Here is a 19086-nt window from a genome sequence, read left to right as displayed (position 1 = left end):
GGTTATTTGAAAAAGTTCTATCATTGATAAACTAAAAAAAAACAAGGTAAGTCATGTGCAGCATAAAATAACTTTAAATTGAATGGTGATTTCATGAATGCATTTAATATTAATGTAGTGATCATTTTTTAAAAGTTGAGATGCGCTTAGCATTAAAAACAACAAAAAGTTTTGCCTCTTTTACAAAAGTAACATTACAATTATATTTTTCTACTAGCGTATTCATTATGTACGTTCTTAAATCGTTTATTACTACGTACACGGTGTTAGTACCGTTGTTACTCCTCCCTAAAAGCCATTAAAGTATGGAATAAAAAACTCTGTCATCCGTCGAATAGGAAGTGGCATTGAGGAACCATTACCTGCCCCAATAAAAGCTGAGTGGGCCTGTCGCCATGTGACTACGGTAATAACGACGGCATAAAATTCGTAGAAAAGGGAAATCAAAGCGCAAAAACAAAAGAGAGGGAATTGCGGATGGGGGTGAAGAGGAATACAAAAAGAGAAACGGGCACCAAATTGACTTAATTCCCTATTGTTGTTTTGGTTTTTCCCAGGTTTTTTTCGGCTTCTGCAGGGGATGGAGCAAACAGCTGATTGCGTTTAAGAGAGCAAGCTTTGAATGCGTTCCACTTCCAGGTGCTCTTTCGCTCCCCAGAGAGAGAGAAGAGAGCGGATTCCTTTTGGAGCTTAACCCACATTGCCGAGGAGCTATGAAGCCTGGCCGCCAACGAAAGGCATCTTCAGTCGTTGGAATACACTCGTGCGTCGTGGTCACAACTTGAATCCTTCTGGCGTCGCGAACTTGCACGTGGCAGCGGTACTTAGTCCTTTTGCTCTCCTCTTCGCCGTGCGTGCGAGGTAGTGTGTGTGCGTGTATTGGTGTGCCGGACTGCGGCTGTGTGAGTGTATCATCGCAAGCTGTAAATGTGAGCAATTGAAAATGTGTTTCAGGCAGAAGTTGTCCTTTTATCTATGCGAAATTAAAGCGAATCGACAAACACATTTGCGTCTTCTGTTATGTGTGTGTGTGTGTGTGCGTGAAATGTAAATGTATGCCAAGGCTTAAGATTCCGTAAAGGAGCCGCGTCATCTTCTTCTTTGTCTGCTGCCTTGCGGCATTCCTTCATCTTTATTTATTTTACGCTCTTTCTCCTCTCACACTTATTTTGTTGCGTAGGACAGACGACCAAGTAGCGTTTGCAGAATCCCTGAAAAGAAGGACTTTGGGAACGTAAAACGTTAGCCACATTGCTCACATTCCACTTAACGGTCATTGACGCTCGCGTTTTTTTGGGAGACCATTTTGCATGGGGTTTATTTGCCCCGTCGCAGCACGACTTGCATGCAATTAGGCTCTTGTAAGTTTAATCGTCGTGGATGGAATAATTAAGCCTTGCAAACGCAAACGCCAACGACACCGTAACCCCTAAAAGCAGGCAATCAAAAGCTTCAATTGCTGGCGTTTCAAGTCTGCGCAACCTAAGGCCAGGACCCCAATTATACACTCCTTCTCGTTGACAATTTAGTCAACAATTTGCTTTTAATTCGCCCTCTTCATTTCAAATTATTTCATTTTTGGTCAAACGTTTTATCTTTCCATTATATATTTTACACAATAAACCAATAAACCTACCATTGCGACATACACTTATGTACGATTGATTGATTCATGTTATTTTGTTAATCCAAGTAACTTTTTTTTATTTTGAAGATTAATTGGTTTACTCACTTAAATATTAAAAAAAAAACTGACATATGTCAAATATTGTTGAAATGTATTTTTTTTTTGTGTTTTTAATTTTTTGAGCTTATCAACATGCAAATAATAAAAAAAAAACTGCCAATAATCCATTTACCACCATTATTATCTAGGTTTATTGCTCAGAAATTAAATATTTACCTTATACATTTTTATCAAAGAATGTGAAGAGCCAACAAGTATTACATGATTAACACATAGTTTTACTGTTGGTCATAAACTAGGCCAGTTAATACACGAAAAAATGCCAATCAATTCATATTGGGTTATTTCAACAGGGAGTTAAATTTGATTTTTTCAACAGTTTGGGCAAAAACCATGTCAGCATAACAATATGACAACAAAATATAAATTCACAGATTTAACCTTTGCAAATATAAAACAAAATTGAAATATGAGTGAATATTTAATGAACTTTATCCAAACGAACAAAAAGTGTCAATTTCAAACATAAGTGAATCCCCCGTTAATAAATTCCAAACTAAGAAATAAAACAAACGAAATGTAGCAAACGAATCAATTTTCAACAAAAGAATCTAATAAAAACGGAAGGCAGCGACGGCGACCAAAGCCAATAAAAGTTTTACCCCGTGAAAATCAATTGAAAATCGCTTTAAAACATGAAATGAAATATTTTTCGGTGCAGGATATATAAAAAATCAACAGAACGGTTTCCCAAAAGTATATACCAATAAGTGAGTGCGTGTGCAATTGTGTGAACACCTACAAATGAAATAAAAAAGGAAATAACAAATAAGGGGAGAAAAGGATATGCGAGCTTAAAGCAAAAGGACTTTCGACTGTCCCATTTGACCGAGCCGGAGTCGAGGATTATTTTCGCCAGCGGAGAAAACAATAAAACTGCCAATAGTCATAAAAGCATCGGTTATATACATGGATGCGTGTATATAGATCAGTGGCTTTAACAAGGTAAGTCGAGCAGAAAGAACAACAGCACTGCCATGAGCTTAAGTTGTCAATTTGGCAAAGCTAGGATGTGTCCGAAATAAATAATCGTGTCCACTTGCCCTCGGAGATCAGTGAATGATTTACCCATCACAAAAATTTGTTCAGCGCGCAGTTTGGTTTCCTGCTTAGATCAATCACGTTGCCTCCTAATTTACCCAGCGTCAACAAAAATAAAACCAATTCAATGAAGATAAATGAGTTCAAAGTGAAAACCGAGACGTCAAGCGTCTATATATAAACCTCGGGCCTTGTCCCAGTCGGGTTTCCAGGTTTCCACTTTCACTAGCGATTGGCAGCGGTAATAAGCGATTACAATGTCATGAATCTAAATCCGAGTCGCAACAAGGACGCCGCAGTCACGTGCGTGGGCCAGGAGCAGCCGCAGGACCTCAATAAGACGCAGGTGTTGCGTTCTTAGGATACCGGGAATGCGGATAAGAATAGGGCCATCGACTGGCGACGACAATGCGCACATCATAAGAGCTGGCTGGTGGAGGCCATAATTTACCCCGGCACCGAGGGGCTGTCATAAAAAGTTTCAGCTTATTACTCATACGCCCCCACGGCCAGAATCTGATGAGCAGGGAAATCATATTAATCATTCTGCCAATGATTGGGACGATTTCTCCTTCGCTCTCGGCCGTTTTTTTTGGCTTCCTTATCGATTCGGCGGATACTTTACTTTGCTATGACAGACACGCACACAATTAAGCAGCAAATACCTGACTTGCTATTTTTAGTTGGCCCAGCTGTTGGCTCACACTTTTTGGCAACGAAGAGAACAAGGTGTGCTTTCCGGGGAGTGCATAAATTAGCGCAAATAATTATGCAGATTTTTCCCGTTTTTATTGCCGTGTGCAAATAAACGCCGGCAGATGAAGAAAGACGAGCTCGGTTTGAACTTTTGAATATTTTAGCGCTACATAATTAGTCTACGGACAGGAAGCCACTTGAAAATTTCCCCTTTTGTTGCTATATTAGAGGTGAATATTTGCTGAGCGAACTTTGTCTATTTCTTGCCGTGAACTTTGGCTTCCTTTATTTTACCCAACGGAAACCAGACTCAGTGCTTTAATTTGCATTTAAATTTTGTGAATTCCGGGCTTGAGTTATTTTATGTAACTTTACGAACTTCTACGAAGAATGTCAATTTTTTGTATCATTGAGTATCCTTCTAAAGTTTCTTCAAATTACTCTATATTTTTTTTTGATATACATAAGTTTTCTGAAATGGTTGATGGATTCCGTTGTGTGCATTTATATAAGGTATTGCAATTATTTTTATGCATAAAAACAAGTTTTTTTAACCAATTATAATTTAATTAAACCCTTAGTTTTTTGTTGAATATTGTTTGTATATTGCCTTACATCATGTTTGTCCGATGTGTATTATATCAATATACAATTTATATAACTATAATTAATGTTTACTTTTTGAATAAAATTATAAAACATATTGAGGGATTGTGAAACAGCACAGGATAAAAAGCATGAATATCAGCTACTTTTTTATCCTGTGCTATCTCACTAACCATTTGAATTTTTTTATTTTATTATTAATTGGTAAATAATCAAAAAAAAAAATCAAATAATATCCTTGCTGTTTGCTAATTAAGTTAAACATTTTGACGAGCGGTTGACTTACAAAAGGGACTTGAATTGAATTATTGCATCTGTAGTTCTGGTTTTTTGCCCTTCATCTTGAGAGGGGCAATGCCAAACTTTGTGGCGAGTTCCTCCAGGACACAAAGGGTGCACTGTGACATTGTTAGTCCGCCCTGCTCGTCGACCATCGCCATGTGTTCCATCTCCTTGTCACCGGGCACCAACGCTGGTCTTCCCACCTTGCTGGGCATCGCCTGTCTCAATAGCCGGTGAAAATCGCCCAATCGGTCCTCAAAAGAGGGACAAAAGCGCATCGGATCGATGGCCACAAAAACTTGGCCCAGATCCGCTGGCCCGTTTTCTGTACTATAGACTCCGCGGCGCTGGATTTGATTTGCGTACCGAGCCCCTGTCATCACACCGCACAAAATATCCACCATGGCAGCCAGACCGAAACCCTTGTGCTCCGGCTGAAAGGCTCGTATTCTCTGGGCCCTCAAAGCCTCCTCCGTCGAGTTGGTCTCCTTTCCGTTCCTGTCCAAAGCCACTAATTTCGGCACTTCTCTCGACCAGCCGTTGCAATAGGAGAGCTCCAGTTCCTCCAGCGAGCAGGCGGCCATGCCAAAATCAGCCAGAAACTGTTCGTTTACACCGGCAGCAGCACAGGCGATGGGATTTTCGCCGAGAATGGGTTCAACTCCGCCCGAAGGCACCAGAGTGGGAGCTCCGTTGGTCATGCACAGACCAATCATTCGCTGTTCCAGAGCTTGACAGGCGTACCAGGAAGCAAAACCGATGCAATTTGAGCTGCGAGCCGAAACCCAACCGATTCCTACCTCTCGGGCCTTTTGCAGGGCCAGATCCATGCAGAAGTTGGCCACCACCGGACCGGGAGCATTGTGGCCGTCCACCAAGGCGATGGCCTTCTTTTCGGACACAATTCCCGGCGTGGCATTGCCAGCCACTGTGCAATTAAGAAGATCCGCTGCAATCGCTGGCAACCGATGGATGCCCATGGAACGCTGGCCCATGTAGTCGGCGGCTATCAAGGCGTCGGCCATTTCGCTGGCCGCCTGTTTGGGCACCTCCATGGCGGCGAAAACCTCGCTAACAAACCGCTGGGCCTCCAGTACATCCACCAGTCTCCTGGAGTCCTTCAACCGCTTCTTATCCTCAACGCCACCTGGTTTTGATTGACCACCACACATGAGCAGCACTCTCTTGATGTTCTGCCACAGCATTTCCGGTTCGGGTTGTTTCCCTTCTTTATTGTCGAGATCCGCATTGGACTTGTTGATCAACCGATCCTCGTCTTCCATGGACTTAGCTCCCCCATCTTCAATTCTAGGTGCTGCCAACCTTCTTGGTAACTGGTTGCTGTTTACTAGATTTCCCACCGACAACTTAAGTCGCACCTTTCGTAGGGCATCCAAAAAGTTCATCATTAGCCTCATTTTTAAAAAATATGTGTTTCAGTTACTTTTGTAGTATTTGTCTAAGGTATGATGAATTTTAAACTACTGCATTCTAGTACAAAGCAAGATAATGGAAGTTATAAAAGGAATTATAAAGCAATATATAAAATAACATAGTGGAATTAAAGTTTATTATATTCCTCTTGCGTTCCTTTTGTTAAAATTTATTTTTGTTGTTATGTTTTGTTTGTATTCATCTTGACTGATACATTATTGTTTTTAATTTATAAAATGGATATTTCTTTTGTCCAAAAAATGCTTTCTACACTGGCACTCAGACATGGACATTTTCAAACAAACTCCCCATGCAACTAGTTAGCTTTGCTATTCATGATGTTGTTTTCCCAACGGTTGGCTCGTAGCAACAGCTCACATTTCAGAAAGCAGCACATATAAGAAGATATATACGTTTTTCACAAATAAGCGTACATATCCAAATGAGCTAGTTTCGCAGGCAGCACCCGCTGTGCGTACTTGAATTGTCAGCGTAGGAACAACGAAATATCAGCACACAAATAAGCAGAGTAATGCCAAAAAAGGGAAAATAAATGCAGAGCAAAAGCTTAAAAATGCACACAAATTGCGCTGGCATAGTTAGGGATGTGTAAAGTAACCTTGAGGCGTGCATATACCATACAGATACATAAATGTACAGATACAGATACATTTTGAGGGTACCAGCTGCTTATTCAGTGTTCAGGGGATGTGGAAAATGTGCCGGTGACCTTGTTTATTCATGTGGCCTCCCAACTCGGTTCAGATAAAAATAAAATTTAATTCGTTGCCGTTTCAGCTTGTAGCGAATGGTTTAATACGAAAAATAAATACATTATGGTTGCATTTCATATTCATGATAATAAACGACCAATTAGTTTGCACGGCCATCGGTAAAATATAATTGAATTAGTTATCAGTCAACAGTTGGGATCTGAATTTATATGCCAAACACAAAAGATTTTATAATAACCACCTGGTGCTGTAGTTTGTTTTTATCCTGTCACATAAAGCAAATAGCAAAATGTAATATGAATTCATACGGATGTGGATTATTGTACTTTTAAAAATATAATTATATTATTATTTAAATATTTCTGACATACATTAATATTGATAAAAGGCGACTTAAACAGAGTTTAAACTTAAAATGACAACATCATAGAAAGCTATTGTATTAAACGCACAAATTATGTAATGAGAATTTCGAGAAGAAGCTTGTACAAAATTGTGAAAAGGATTTTTCCTACCTCTTATTAATTAGTGGCATGTTACATATTTCCAGATTCTATAAAAAGATGAAATCCAGTCAGCTGGCAGCTAGTCTCGTTAACCCAGCCCATCAGCACAGATAGTCTAAATGACCAGAAAGAAATCGCGTCAATCCAGAGCCACATCGAAATAGGTGAAGACAGTTCAACGATAGCTCGGTCAGGTCGCGCAACTCGAAGCTCCACTGTGCCAGGATGGGGGAAAGTCAGCTGCTGCTGTTGCTCCGGCTCCTGCTGCTTCCAACAGTCCTCCTTGGCTGGCTTCACTGTGCGCAAGCCTCCACGGCGGACATCTACAAGGGCGCCCGCCTGGGCCACCGAATCGTCCAGACGCGCTATGGCCGCCTGCACGGACTCATCCTGCCGCTGGACAGCTTCCGCTTCCTGCGCTCCGTGGAGGTCTTCCTCGGTGTGCCATATGCAACGCCTCCCACCAAACAAAATCGGTAAGTAGAGGGAAGAGTTGCACTTGTGTTTGTAAGCTTAAATTATTTAACAAATTCTGGGGTATTGGGTTGAAAAATTCTTATTTACTTTGGAACTTAAATAAATAAAAATAAATCAAATTTTAAAATAAAAATTTACAATTAATATTTTTTTCATAAATGTAAATATAATATAAATCCTCTTTACTTATTGAAATTTTTCCTAATTAATTAATTTATAATACATAATTAATTAATTTCCAATTGATTTTATTTTCATATGTGTAAATATAAATCTCGTTTACTAAATTAAGCTTTTCCCAATGATTACTTAAATAGAATTATAAAATATTGAAAAATATCAATAGTATTCATAAAGAAGGCAATAAGCGAACCAACGTTTTAAAGTTTTATATTAATACCCTCCTTTAGTTTTTATTGTTAATATTTATAACTATCTTTAAGCTTCAAGATATCTAAAGTCATAATTCGAAATTTGTAGGTTTAGTCCAACAAGAGCACCAGCGCCTTGGGACGGCATTCGGATATCGGACAAGTACAGTCCCGTCTGTCCGCAGCGAATGCCCAACATCCAAAACGAGACGGCGGCGCTGGAGAAGATGCCCAAGGGTCGGCTGGAGTACTTGAAGAGACTGCTGCCCTTTCTGGAGAACCAGTCCGAGGACTGCCTCTACCTGAATGTCTTCTCGCCGGTCAACGGTAAGCCCTGAAGTAAACATTAAGGCACTCTGCAGGAATCCCCAGAAAATACTTCGCAGCTACAATTTGAACACAAAAAGCCGCACATAAATCTCATTTAAATTCAATTAATTAAGATTAATCGTACGCCACGTAATGCCAATAATTTCTACGCAAAAGAAAACCTAGAGCTCACGTAACCATTGCGCAAATCTTATCGCAAGTGCCACCCCACTAAGCCCACAATCCGTGGGCCAAGCCGGATTCGGGGGAATCGCTAATCTGAAGCGATTCCTCCGCCGGAGTGCCGGCGAAATCCGCTTTGCACGCAAACGGAAACGTTTAATGGGTCATGAGCACTCTCGGGCACTTGGCGGTGTGTTGAAAGGGAAAAACGCGATATCACAGGTTTCGACTAAAAAATACAACTAATATATTTGTATCATGATTTCAACGGCTGATACACTAACACGATTTTGTTCACTCTTTTTTGCTGGTATTTTTACCATTTGCCAGCCGGAGCCAATGAGAAGAAATTGCCGGTGATTGTGTTCATACACGGCGAGTCCTTCGAGTGGAGCAGCGGAAATCCTTACGACGGCAGTGTCCTGGCGAGCTACGGCGAGGTGGTGGTGGTGACACTCAACTACCGGTTGGGGATATTGGGTAAGCAATGAATAAAATATATGCACAATAGTCAGCGGCAAAAAATAAACTGAAGTGCACTTAAATTACAAAATTGTTATAAATTTCTTAATAATTTAATAATTTAATACTTTATTTGATTTTTAAAAATGACTTTTTGTTACAAGAAAGAACTGCAATGGTTACAAATTAATCGATTTTTAGTAATTTTGTTTATATTATCTATTATATATGGTATTATTATATATTATCTTATCAGGTTTCCTCAACGCCAATCCCAATCCGCATGCTCATGCTAGAGTGGCCAACTATGGGTTGATGGATCAGATGGCCGCGCTTCATTGGATCCAGCAGAATATCCAAAAGTTCGGCGGGGATCCCAACTCAGTGACCTTGGCGGGTCATGGAACGGGTGCAGCCTGTATAAACTACCTGATGACCTCACCCACAATGGTTCGAGGTCTCTTCCATCGGGCTATTCTCATGTCTGGGTCTGCATATTCATCCTGGGCATTGGTTGAGGATCCGGTTCTATTCGCCATCAAGCTGGCCAAGGAGGTGAACTGCACCATTCCCGAGGACATCAATCGACACCACGAGCAGATAGTTGACTGCCTAAGGGATGTCCCACTCGAGGATTTATATTCCGCTGATATTCAGGCTCCCAACTTTCTTACCTCCTTTGGGCCCTCGGTGAGTTTTGTTCATATTCAAAATAATTTAATTAATTTTAAAGCCTTAAAAATATTCACCACAAAGCTTTATTGGTTTTCAAAGTCACGATTTCATTTCAAATTTAAAATCTACTTATAAGTTAAAGAGGACCATCAGTTGGCCGAACAAAAGGAGCTGTGCTTTATTGAAAAACTCAAAGCCATCTTAGAAAAGATTTAGTCAGCACAGGACACTCATTTAAAGCCATCGGTTTCGCTTTTTGTGGCACTTGCTCCCTTTGTTCGGTCGTCGCTTCAATGGACTTTATTACTTACTTACGCCGCTTGCCGCTCCTTGAGTTTGGACCACTACTCCTGTCATTTACTTGCGATTCCTTTTCCCTCCTCGATTTCAATTTAGGTTGATGGCGTTGTCATACGACCCGGACATTCCAATCTCGATATCGATGATTTAATGGCGCGCAACTCGAGGCGTTCGTCAGCGGACTCCGGCTTCCAGTCGTCCGCCGGCGGTGGTGGTGGTTCTGGAGGCGGTTCCGGTGGCGGGGGAGGTGGCTCCCCCTTTGGCGGTGGATACTTTGGCGGCGGTGGTGCGGGAACGGCAAACATGGGCGGTCACTATGACGTCCTGTTTGGCGTCGTTACGGGCGAATCGATTTGGCGCTTCAGTGCTCATGATATACAAAATGGTTTCGAGGGCGAGAGACGCGACAAAATTATCCGCACCTACGTCCGCAATGCCTACAATTATCACCTCAACGAGATATTCTATACGGTAAGTACTTTTACTTTTTTCCACATCTATATATATATATATATATAAATTGAGAGCAAGGGATGTCTGCCAAGTCGCGCCATTAATCTTGCCATCAGATTTATCTCCCCTCCAAATGACTTTATGTGGTTCGCTAGTCTGCCATCAGTTAAAGCTTAATTATTGCCTTTATCTTGGAGCTTACTTTTCAACTTGAAAAGTTTCTGCTTAAAACTTTATAGACGGTTTGCGGATGAAAGAAATATGTTTCGCCATAGTGAATCATCTATTTTCTTTCCATTTCTTTTGCTTTGGAATTTTGTATGCAAATTGAGTATTGACTAGACTTATGGATGCTTATGCAAATTTAATTCCCCTGGTTCTTTTACACTTTACATTTCGCTGAATTCTTAAAAAATCATAAATCATTTGCATGCAAACTAAGCATAATGAATTTTATTTTTGTGAATGCTTTCTTTTTTCTAATGATTCCTTTACAGTGAGGCCCTGACCTAAATTGTTTTATCGCCTTAAAAGTATCCTTCAATTCTAATGCATTAGAATGATTAAATCCACTTTTGCGAGGGCAGTGGAAAAGTTCATATTTCCTCTAGGGTAATTGGCTGAAAGTAAACACTTCTAGAGCCAAAGCTCAAACAGCAACAACGGTTGCAACTGAAAAAAGTCAATTAAAATGTTGGTACTCTGTTTGAGTATGTGCGAGTGTAATTATAATTTCACATTGCGTATGGGTAACATTCTCCACTCAAACAGACATACACACCCCACACACCCACACACACAGTGTGTGTAGATGTTTGTCTCATGTTTCAGGGCATTTGTAACTTTTTAACATTTTTTTACATTTGGCCGTTGTATATATTTATTTTATGCTCTCTTGCCGGCTTTTTGTTTTTATTTTTGTTTTGTGCAAGCGAGCGAAATGGAAGGCAGTTAACACGCCATTGCTGCCAAAACATTAACACGCTTTATTTGGCAAATGTGTGCAAGGACATAGGCGCACACCCACACACTTGCACGCGGGCACACACACACTCGTACGTGCGCGCACACAGACACACACACATGTACCTACTTAAAAGCGCACAAGCAGCACTTAACCCAAATCACAGCAAACAGCAGCAGCGGAGAAAACAGAGAAGCATCCAACGACAACCGTCACCAGTCGACGTCTGAAACTGGAACTGAATCTGAATCTGAATCTGTAGCTGGTTGATGGTAGCTGTATCTGTATCTGTATCCGTAGCTGTATCTGTATCTGTATATGAATCTGAATCCGTAGCTGTAGCTGTATCTGAACCTCAGCCTCGGTCACCATTCGTCGCATTAACACACACGCATCCTGAATGCGCTTATGTGTGCGTGTGTAAGTGCCGGGCACAGATACATTCACACACTCACACGCACACTCGCATTTATCAAGAAGTCGTAAATTGCCAGGGCATATATCACGATTATAGCGCTTAAGTCCGTATTTATTTTACTTCATTATACTTTTGTATAACCACAGCGCAATCCCGCTCTTTATACTTCAGAAAGCTCAATTTATATAGGTCACAGTGCAGTTCAGCGTGACTCGCAGGCAGTAAAAAGGCTTCGATCGAAACCACAAGCTAATCATGACAAATCAAATACTTTTAATAATTCATTCGAGTTCGAACTTAAAAATAACAAACTTTTCAAAACAAAAATCAATGGTAATCCAAAAATAAATGCAAGTCGAATAACCATGTAAATGTATTCCGCGCACAATTTTTAGAATCGGTTTCTGTTCCATTTTTTTTTTTTTTTGGTTTTCGTTCCATTCTTTATGATAGGGTTTCTAAATTATGCATGACATCGATTTTACAGATGCATTTTGCGGTCGTTTATTTTTTGAACACATGCTGGGTAGAAATAATCATAGTGGTGGTAACAGGTCCTCCTACTCCTCCTCCTGCTCGCTCTGCGGTGGCGAATGGCCACCGCAAACAAGGACAGCAAACAGTTGCAATCCGCTTGTAATCCAGCCAGGATTTGACTTGGCACACATGCAGCCAATGCAAATCTAAAATTCCCCTCTCTGTTTTACACTCTCCAAAAGAAGCGAAGAAAAATCATTGTTTGAAATGTGTTTTAAAATAAAACAAGACAAGAATAATCGGTGCATCATTTGGAAACTTAATAACGGTTTAAAAATTTTAATTAATATTCATTATTATTTTTTCTGACTTGTATATATTTCGAATTTTAATTTGCAATTCAGGGGATATTTAACTTTATGCTTTAGTCTCAATGAAATGTAAAATCATTTTCCCTTTTTCATTGTAGGCACAAGTAACTAGAAATCTCAAATTACAATTTTTGCGTTAATACTCTTTATAAATCAAAATGATTCAATAGAATATTTTTTTTTATTTCTCTTATAATTCTTCCACGAATTATATACATTTATATATATTTTTATAACTATTGAAAACTCGAGTAAAGAAAATTAGTTAGTAAAGTTGAAGTGTAATTTTTGTTGGTACACAAACTGTTTTTGCAAACCAAATCTGAGCTGGAAAATCCTTTCGCCCCCAGATCGTCAACGAGTACACGGATTGGGATCGCACCTCGCAGCACCCGATCAACACGCGGGACACCGCCGTGGCCGCTCTCTCGGATGCCCAGTTCGTGGCTCCAATTGTCCGGGCAGGTGACATCCTGGCAGCCAATTCCCCGCCGCCTGTCAGCTCATCCTCGCCTGCTGGCTCATCGGGAGCAAATGCAGCTGCCTCAACTTCGGCGGGGACCTCAACTCAGCCCTCCGGTCGCTGCTATTTCTATGTGTTCGATTACCAGACGAAGGACGGCGACTATCCCCAGAGGATGGGCACCGTGCACGGCGAGGACTTGCCCTACATTTTCGGAGCCCCACTGGTCGATGGTTTCAGCCACTTTCCGCAGAACTACACCAAATCGGAAACGGCTCTGTCCGAGGCGGTGATGATATTCTGGACCAACTTTGCACGCACCGGGTAAGTTGGGGAAGCTTTGAGCTCCGAAAGTGTCCCTGAGCAGACTTAGGACACCTGCTGTCCGCTCGACACTTTTAAGCCCCACTTAAACGTCTTACTAACTTATGCACTGAACGAAAAGTGCCACTCAAAATCAACATCGACATGAGAGTTTTTGAAAGGCTTCGAAGAAGTTTTAAGTATTTTTTGCTACAAACAGGAGCTTCAGTAAACACTTGGAAAAATATTCCTGATTGCAAAGATTAGATTGCATCGGTGAACTAAAAAAAGATAAACAAAAAAAGTTTTTTGTTATTAGCATAATTTTTTGTGTCCAAACGGATTTTTCCAAAGTGTTATATTTGCATATTTGGGTCACTATGTCTCCGTAAAATGATTTTCTATGAGAATAATAGTCTTAAAGTTTTCATAACGATTTAGTGACAGTGCATCTTGAACATTTTCCTTTTTCTTTCAGGAATCCGAATGAACATCATCGGCAGGACTCGTCGCTGCCGGTTTCAAAGGAGCGCAACCGCTTCCGCAGCATCACCTGGGAAAATTATGATCCGCTGCACCAAAAGTATTTGGAAATAGGTGAGTCTGAAGAAACTTTACCGTTCCCCCACTGAGATTGCAATTTTTCTATCTTTGTGCGAATGGCTCAAAGAAAATTCTTTGCGTAAGCTTCTAACGAAATGGTAGTTTGTTTGTCTGTTGCTCAGAAATGGAAATGGAAAACTATTTAAAAGTTTGATACCTGTGTGAAACTTTGCTTGTGTTTTCTCTTTTAATACGGCCATGTTTTAAATGGAATTTGAGTTGCTTGTTAATATGCAAGTGGCTTTAGCAACAAAACCATTTCTTATAAAACGCTCACCCCGAAAACGGCTGCAAAATGTTGTATGGCTACTTTGGCATGCAGTAAAAAGAATTCATGGAATTCATGCCAAATAAAAGCTACAAATTTCCCCAAAAAGGAGAAGAGCCTAAGCACACACAGCCAGCTAAAAAAGGGAGAATCAAATTTAATTTGAATTTTAAAGAAGGCAGCATGCTTTGCTTGCTAACAACAACAAATTGGAGAGGAAAAACGAGGGAGTTAACACACAAGTACTTCAACGAAATGTGAGTGGGAAAAAACATCACACGGGGCGACTGTAGGTGTACAGTGAAGCACCGGCAGAACCACGATGTAGATGAAGGGCAATCAAAACGCCCAGAGATTGTAGAAACATTACCTGAAGTGAGGGGTCCTGTATCCTTGGGGGACTGAAGGGGGCTGAGGGGGTCTGAGGGGATCTGAGTGGGCGGCAGCGCATAAAGCTTTATGTGTGCGTTAAAATGGCACCGTTGCTTCATGTCAAATGTACGAAAATGTTATTAATTTCAAATTTTTCACACCTTTTGTGCCCGAACGCGACAAGGAACATGGGAAAATTCACAAAGCCGATAGAGGGTGTTGAACATTTGATTTACATAATGCTACGATTATTAAATACCCTTAACTGTTTAAAAATAAATAAATGAAAATTGTAACCAATCAAATCAATTACAAAAAAACTGTGTTTTAAATTTAAAGTAAACCCATTCAAGAAATAACATACTAGACCAAATTGATTGCATACTCAAATAACATAGGTTCAAATTTATGATATCTAAAATAAATTGTAATAGTGAGTAATTATTTAAGTTTATTTTAAACTTTTAGTTTCCCAGTAAAAATATGTTTTTAAAGGAAGGAGCAAAATAAGTAAAAGAAAAATGCTTGCAATACTTGAAAATCAATATACCCACTTGACACACACAAATAAGCTTTACACCCACACACACACACCTACACTCACGCACACGTGGATAGCGACAGATACGCGCGCTTAACGCTTTATGAAAATTACGCACAGGTTATGGCAATGGATTTGCTTTACATTGTGCACGCGAGAATGGCTTTTTTATACTTTTAGTGAGCTAAGAGGTGCAAAAAAATAAGGGGAAGGGAGAGGAGCCCTGCCGACACGCACTTTACGCAGATGTAAGCATTGAAGGACGATACGTATCAAAAGATATATCTGCGCACATGTACAACGTTCTCCATCTTCACCCCACATATCTTTTTTATTCGCTTGATTTTAATTGAAACGACACACAGCGACAGCTGACATTCTATACAGTACCGCCTGCACTTTACATAAGCAAGTTGAAAGGATTCCGCCGTGGAGTGGCGGACACAGTTTTCATTTGATACGCCTGCAAACTGAAATCGAAATCAAATAATGTTTGTTGGGGAGCTCGCACAAAGGATCTCCGGCATACAAAGCCACCTGTCATACATATATATGGCAAACATACTATATGTATATATGTTCAGATCGAACTATAAGAATATCTTATGTAAAAGCCAGCTTGTATGAAAGTTCTGTTGCGTGAATTATGCAGCGAGCAGAATGCGTGCCATATTTATTTGGATTTCGGATTTCGACTTGCGATTGATGATTGCAGGTGCAGAGGTCCTTTGCCCAGCAATCATATTTTCTCGTGAATGCCTCCCTGGGCGGGGAATAAGAGCTCAAAGGTGTGTAAGAGCTTTCTGAATATTTGAAAGTCGTTCTCGGTACTTTTCAGATATTTATAAATACGTGCAGATATGAGGAAGCGCTCACTTCCACTTCCACTTCCACTTCCCCAGGATTTTCCTTCAAAGATGTGGGGTATGAAACTCCAGTCATTTGTGGCTCGGTTCTGCATAGGAGAAACCATATTTGGCTACACTCGGAAAACGACATATATTTTTCAATAATTTGCAAGAAATCATCATCAAATATTCCTCTTTATGATTTCTAGTTTAACAAAGCCTAATAACAATTAACTCTTTTGGTTATATTTCGTAAATCTAAATAGGTGACCCAATCATTAAGATTTTTTTGAAGACTTGTGTAATTAATAAGTTTATGTTATTTAATTAACCAAATGCTTAAAAGGACTATTTATATGGATTTTCTTGAAGTGCACCAGGCAGGTCCTTACAGGAATAGGTGGGGCATCAAAAATTAAACAGTTATGTCGCTTTCACCCGCCGAGGTAAACAAGACATCAGGTCTCGGAACCGAGGGTGGAGCCCTGCAACCCGGAGAACCGAGGAGGTCTGGCCTCAATTGAGCCAAGTGTCTGTCGCTCACCTTTTTGGCATGCAAATGACTCGAAAGTGGCCCAAAAGCAGCCCAGGCAACGGCCAAATGGAATAGTTTAGCATTAGAGCTATTTGCATGCATGTTCCGTGTGTGTGTGGATGAGTGTGTGTTTTGGTATCTGTCACATGGAAATGAAAATGAAGATGTTTACATTGGAACTTCCCCCCTTTCCTGCTTTATCACCCAACTTACTTGAACTAACCGGGATACTCTTTAAATTCCAGGAATGAAGCCGCGCATTAAGAATCACTTTCGGGCCCATCAACTCTCGATTTGGCTGCGCCTGATACCGGAGCTCCATCGCGCCGGGATGGAGGATGTGATAGCCCGGCACAATCTGTTCCGCAATCACGACGATATGGACCTGTACGAGGGACCCGTTAAACCGGATCCGTTTGGCATATCGACAGCAGCCGCCGCCGGAGCGGCCGGCTCCTCATCCTCCTCATCGTCGTCGTCGTCGTCATCGCGACTCCTGCTCATCGATGAGCAATTGATGATGAAGAAGGGTCGTGGACTGAACGCCTCCGCCTATTTGAACGGGATATTGGGCGGTAAGTAGCCTGCAAAAACCCTCAACCTCAGCCTCCCCTCCACTTTCACCCAACCCACAAAACAAACACAGACAGGCATTCATACGCTCGCTGCGGCTTGTCGCTGTCACTTAAATGCCTAAAAACAACAAATAAGCCGGCACAAAACGGCAAACCGAGCCCAAAGGAATAAGGCCTATCGCCTTTGTAGATTGTATTTCGGCCTCGTCCCTTTTGGCCCTTTGCACAGTCTGCAGTTGTCGTTTAATACGCTTGACAAAGGCCAAGCAAAAAGGACACTTCACTGGCCTTTGGGCTTGACTTATTTAATTGCAGATTCTGCGTAAGTCCGACAAATTAGAATAGGGCTAAATACTCCTTTTCGATTTATTTTTTGACATTTTATTGCGATATATGTTTTTAGGTAATCAACGAAATAAGTAATCAATAGGCCTTCCAATTTCATTAATCATACTTTACTCTAAAGTAAGCCAATCAAATATGCACATCATAACTGCTTTCCATAGCTGGCCTCAAACATTCGGTTATTCAGTTTGTTTTACCAATATTACTCATACGCCACGTATGTGCCTTGATGATCAAGCTGTTTGAGATCCAAAGCCAAATATTTAGGATGAGGCCACAAATTCGTACGCACATGTGCGCATTTGTTTAATAACTCGACGGCAGATGAAATATATTCCGAATAGCCATGTGGGGTCCCCCTTTCAAATAAAGCCAAATTCAAAAGGAGAAAACTCGTTCTATTTATTTGGCTCCTCTTCCATTTTTTTTGCCTCTTTTTTTGCGAAAGGTTTGTTTGCCGGGGAGTGAGTTGAAAATCAACACTTTCGGCAGCAAAGATTTCTGTTTACTCTTGACGTTGGCCTCGGCCTAGTCAGTGTTTACTTCACTTTGTGGTCTCGCAGCAAGTAAATTGCAAAGTTGGCATTTTTGTGGGGCCATTCTGTCCCAAGCCGGCATGACATTTCCATTTGACCCAGCCCCGAACTTGGACCTCCAGCTGGGGCTCTCTCTGCTTATTGAAATTGCGTCCGGCCCGGGATACGGTTTGGCTTTTGAATTTATATTGTGTCGAGTGCTGACTTTTGGAAATGCACTCAACTGTAATCTCTATAAGCATTAAGTGTGTGTAACCTTTTTTCAAACATCCCCTTACCCCTTTCCCCTTGCCCCTTCGTCATTTCCCAACCCAAACTGTCTGTGGCACAAATTTCTCGTTTACATTCACCCGACTGCAAGGAGGGTTTCGGATGAAAGAGAGAGGGTCTTTTCTGTCTAAGATGCCACAAATGTAAATAGCGCATAATTTTAATGCACTTGCCCCCACCCCCTTCCCTCCCATTTCTCGTTCTCGCTCTCGGATGGGAAGTCATTAAACCAGTTTATGTAAAACTCGTTGGCGGAAACTTTTTCAACACTTACTCTAAATTAACAGCAAACTTTGCTGCTTGTTTTTTCCTCGTTTTCTTTATGTTTTTGCCATTTTTAATAAACTGTCCCCGCAGCTGGGGCAACTGCAGCTGCATTTCACTGGCGGCAAGGGGAACGGATGGAAATCCAACTCAAACATCAAATGCTTATGTGCGGCGTTTCTGGGGGGCGGACCATTGCCTTGTGGGCGTGGCCTTGTTTCAAGCCATAGCAACTGCTACCACTTTTCCACCGACACTGGCTTATCTCAAAGTCAAAACTAAGACAGTCAATTTCAGGCAAACTTTCCACTTTCCCCCAGCCAAGCTACTAAATGCCCCCGCCATTTTCTATATCCCGCACTTTGCCAAGTTGGCCAATGCAAAATGCATTAGCTCTTGGGGGCAGGGGCGTCGTCGGGGGCGTGGCAGTCGAGAACGCTTTCGCTTGGGAACCGGGTAAATTAAAAATTATTGTAATGTTGACTCTGGTCGGTCGAGAGATGGAGGAGTCTTTAGATTAAATGTCTAAATCATGCTGTTGGCACTGCAATTAAATTGTTTGCTTCTTAGAAACAAAGAAAGAAATTTGTTTTACTTCAGAGAAAGAGCCATACAAACCGATAAAAGTTTAGTTCATTCAAATCACTTCATGCTTAC

The 19086-nt window shown here is 41.0% G+C and overlaps 2 protein-coding genes across 2 annotated transcripts in view; one reads left to right on the top strand and one right to left on the bottom strand.

The window, feature by feature from the left end:
- Positions 1–754: 754 nt before the first annotated feature.
- The window catches only part of LOC108101106 (neuroligin 4-like), a 42837-nt gene continuing 24505 nt past the window's right edge, over positions 755–19086 (top strand). Inside the window, 10 exon segments of the mRNA XM_043208984.1 lie at positions 755–820; positions 2067–2692; positions 7091–7522; positions 8004–8221; positions 8717–8866; positions 9105–9538; positions 9920–10294; positions 12857–13293; positions 13751–13869; positions 16685–17014. Of these exon segments, the coding sequence (XP_043064919.1) occupies positions 7272–7522; positions 8004–8221; positions 8717–8866; positions 9105–9538; positions 9920–10294; positions 12857–13293; positions 13751–13869; positions 16685–17014 (2314 nt within the window). The 5' untranslated portion in view covers positions 755–820; positions 2067–2692; positions 7091–7271.
- On the bottom strand, positions 4163–5826 carry LOC108101105 (uncharacterized oxidoreductase YjmC). The gene has a single exon (XM_017205318.2). It carries the CDS (start codon positions 5788–5790, stop codon positions 4396–4398), a length of 1395 nt encoding a protein of 464 aa, XP_017060807.1. The 5' UTR covers positions 5791–5826; the 3' UTR covers positions 4163–4395.

This window comes from Drosophila ficusphila, unplaced genomic scaffold (assembly GCF_018152265.1).
Source record: "Drosophila ficusphila isolate 14025-0441.05 unplaced genomic scaffold, ASM1815226v1 contig_791, whole genome shotgun sequence".
Lineage (NCBI taxonomy): Eukaryota > Metazoa > Arthropoda > Insecta > Diptera > Drosophilidae > Drosophila > Drosophila ficusphila.
Note: the sequence above shows the minus strand (reverse complement) of the source record. Positions and strands in the feature narration are given on the sequence as shown.

Bases quoted from the DNA above. Each gene is read 5' to 3' on its own strand.
- LOC108101105 (XM_017205318.2), bottom strand. From the start codon at position 5,790: ATGAGGCTAATGATGAACTTTTTGGATGCCCTACGAAAGGTGCGACTT.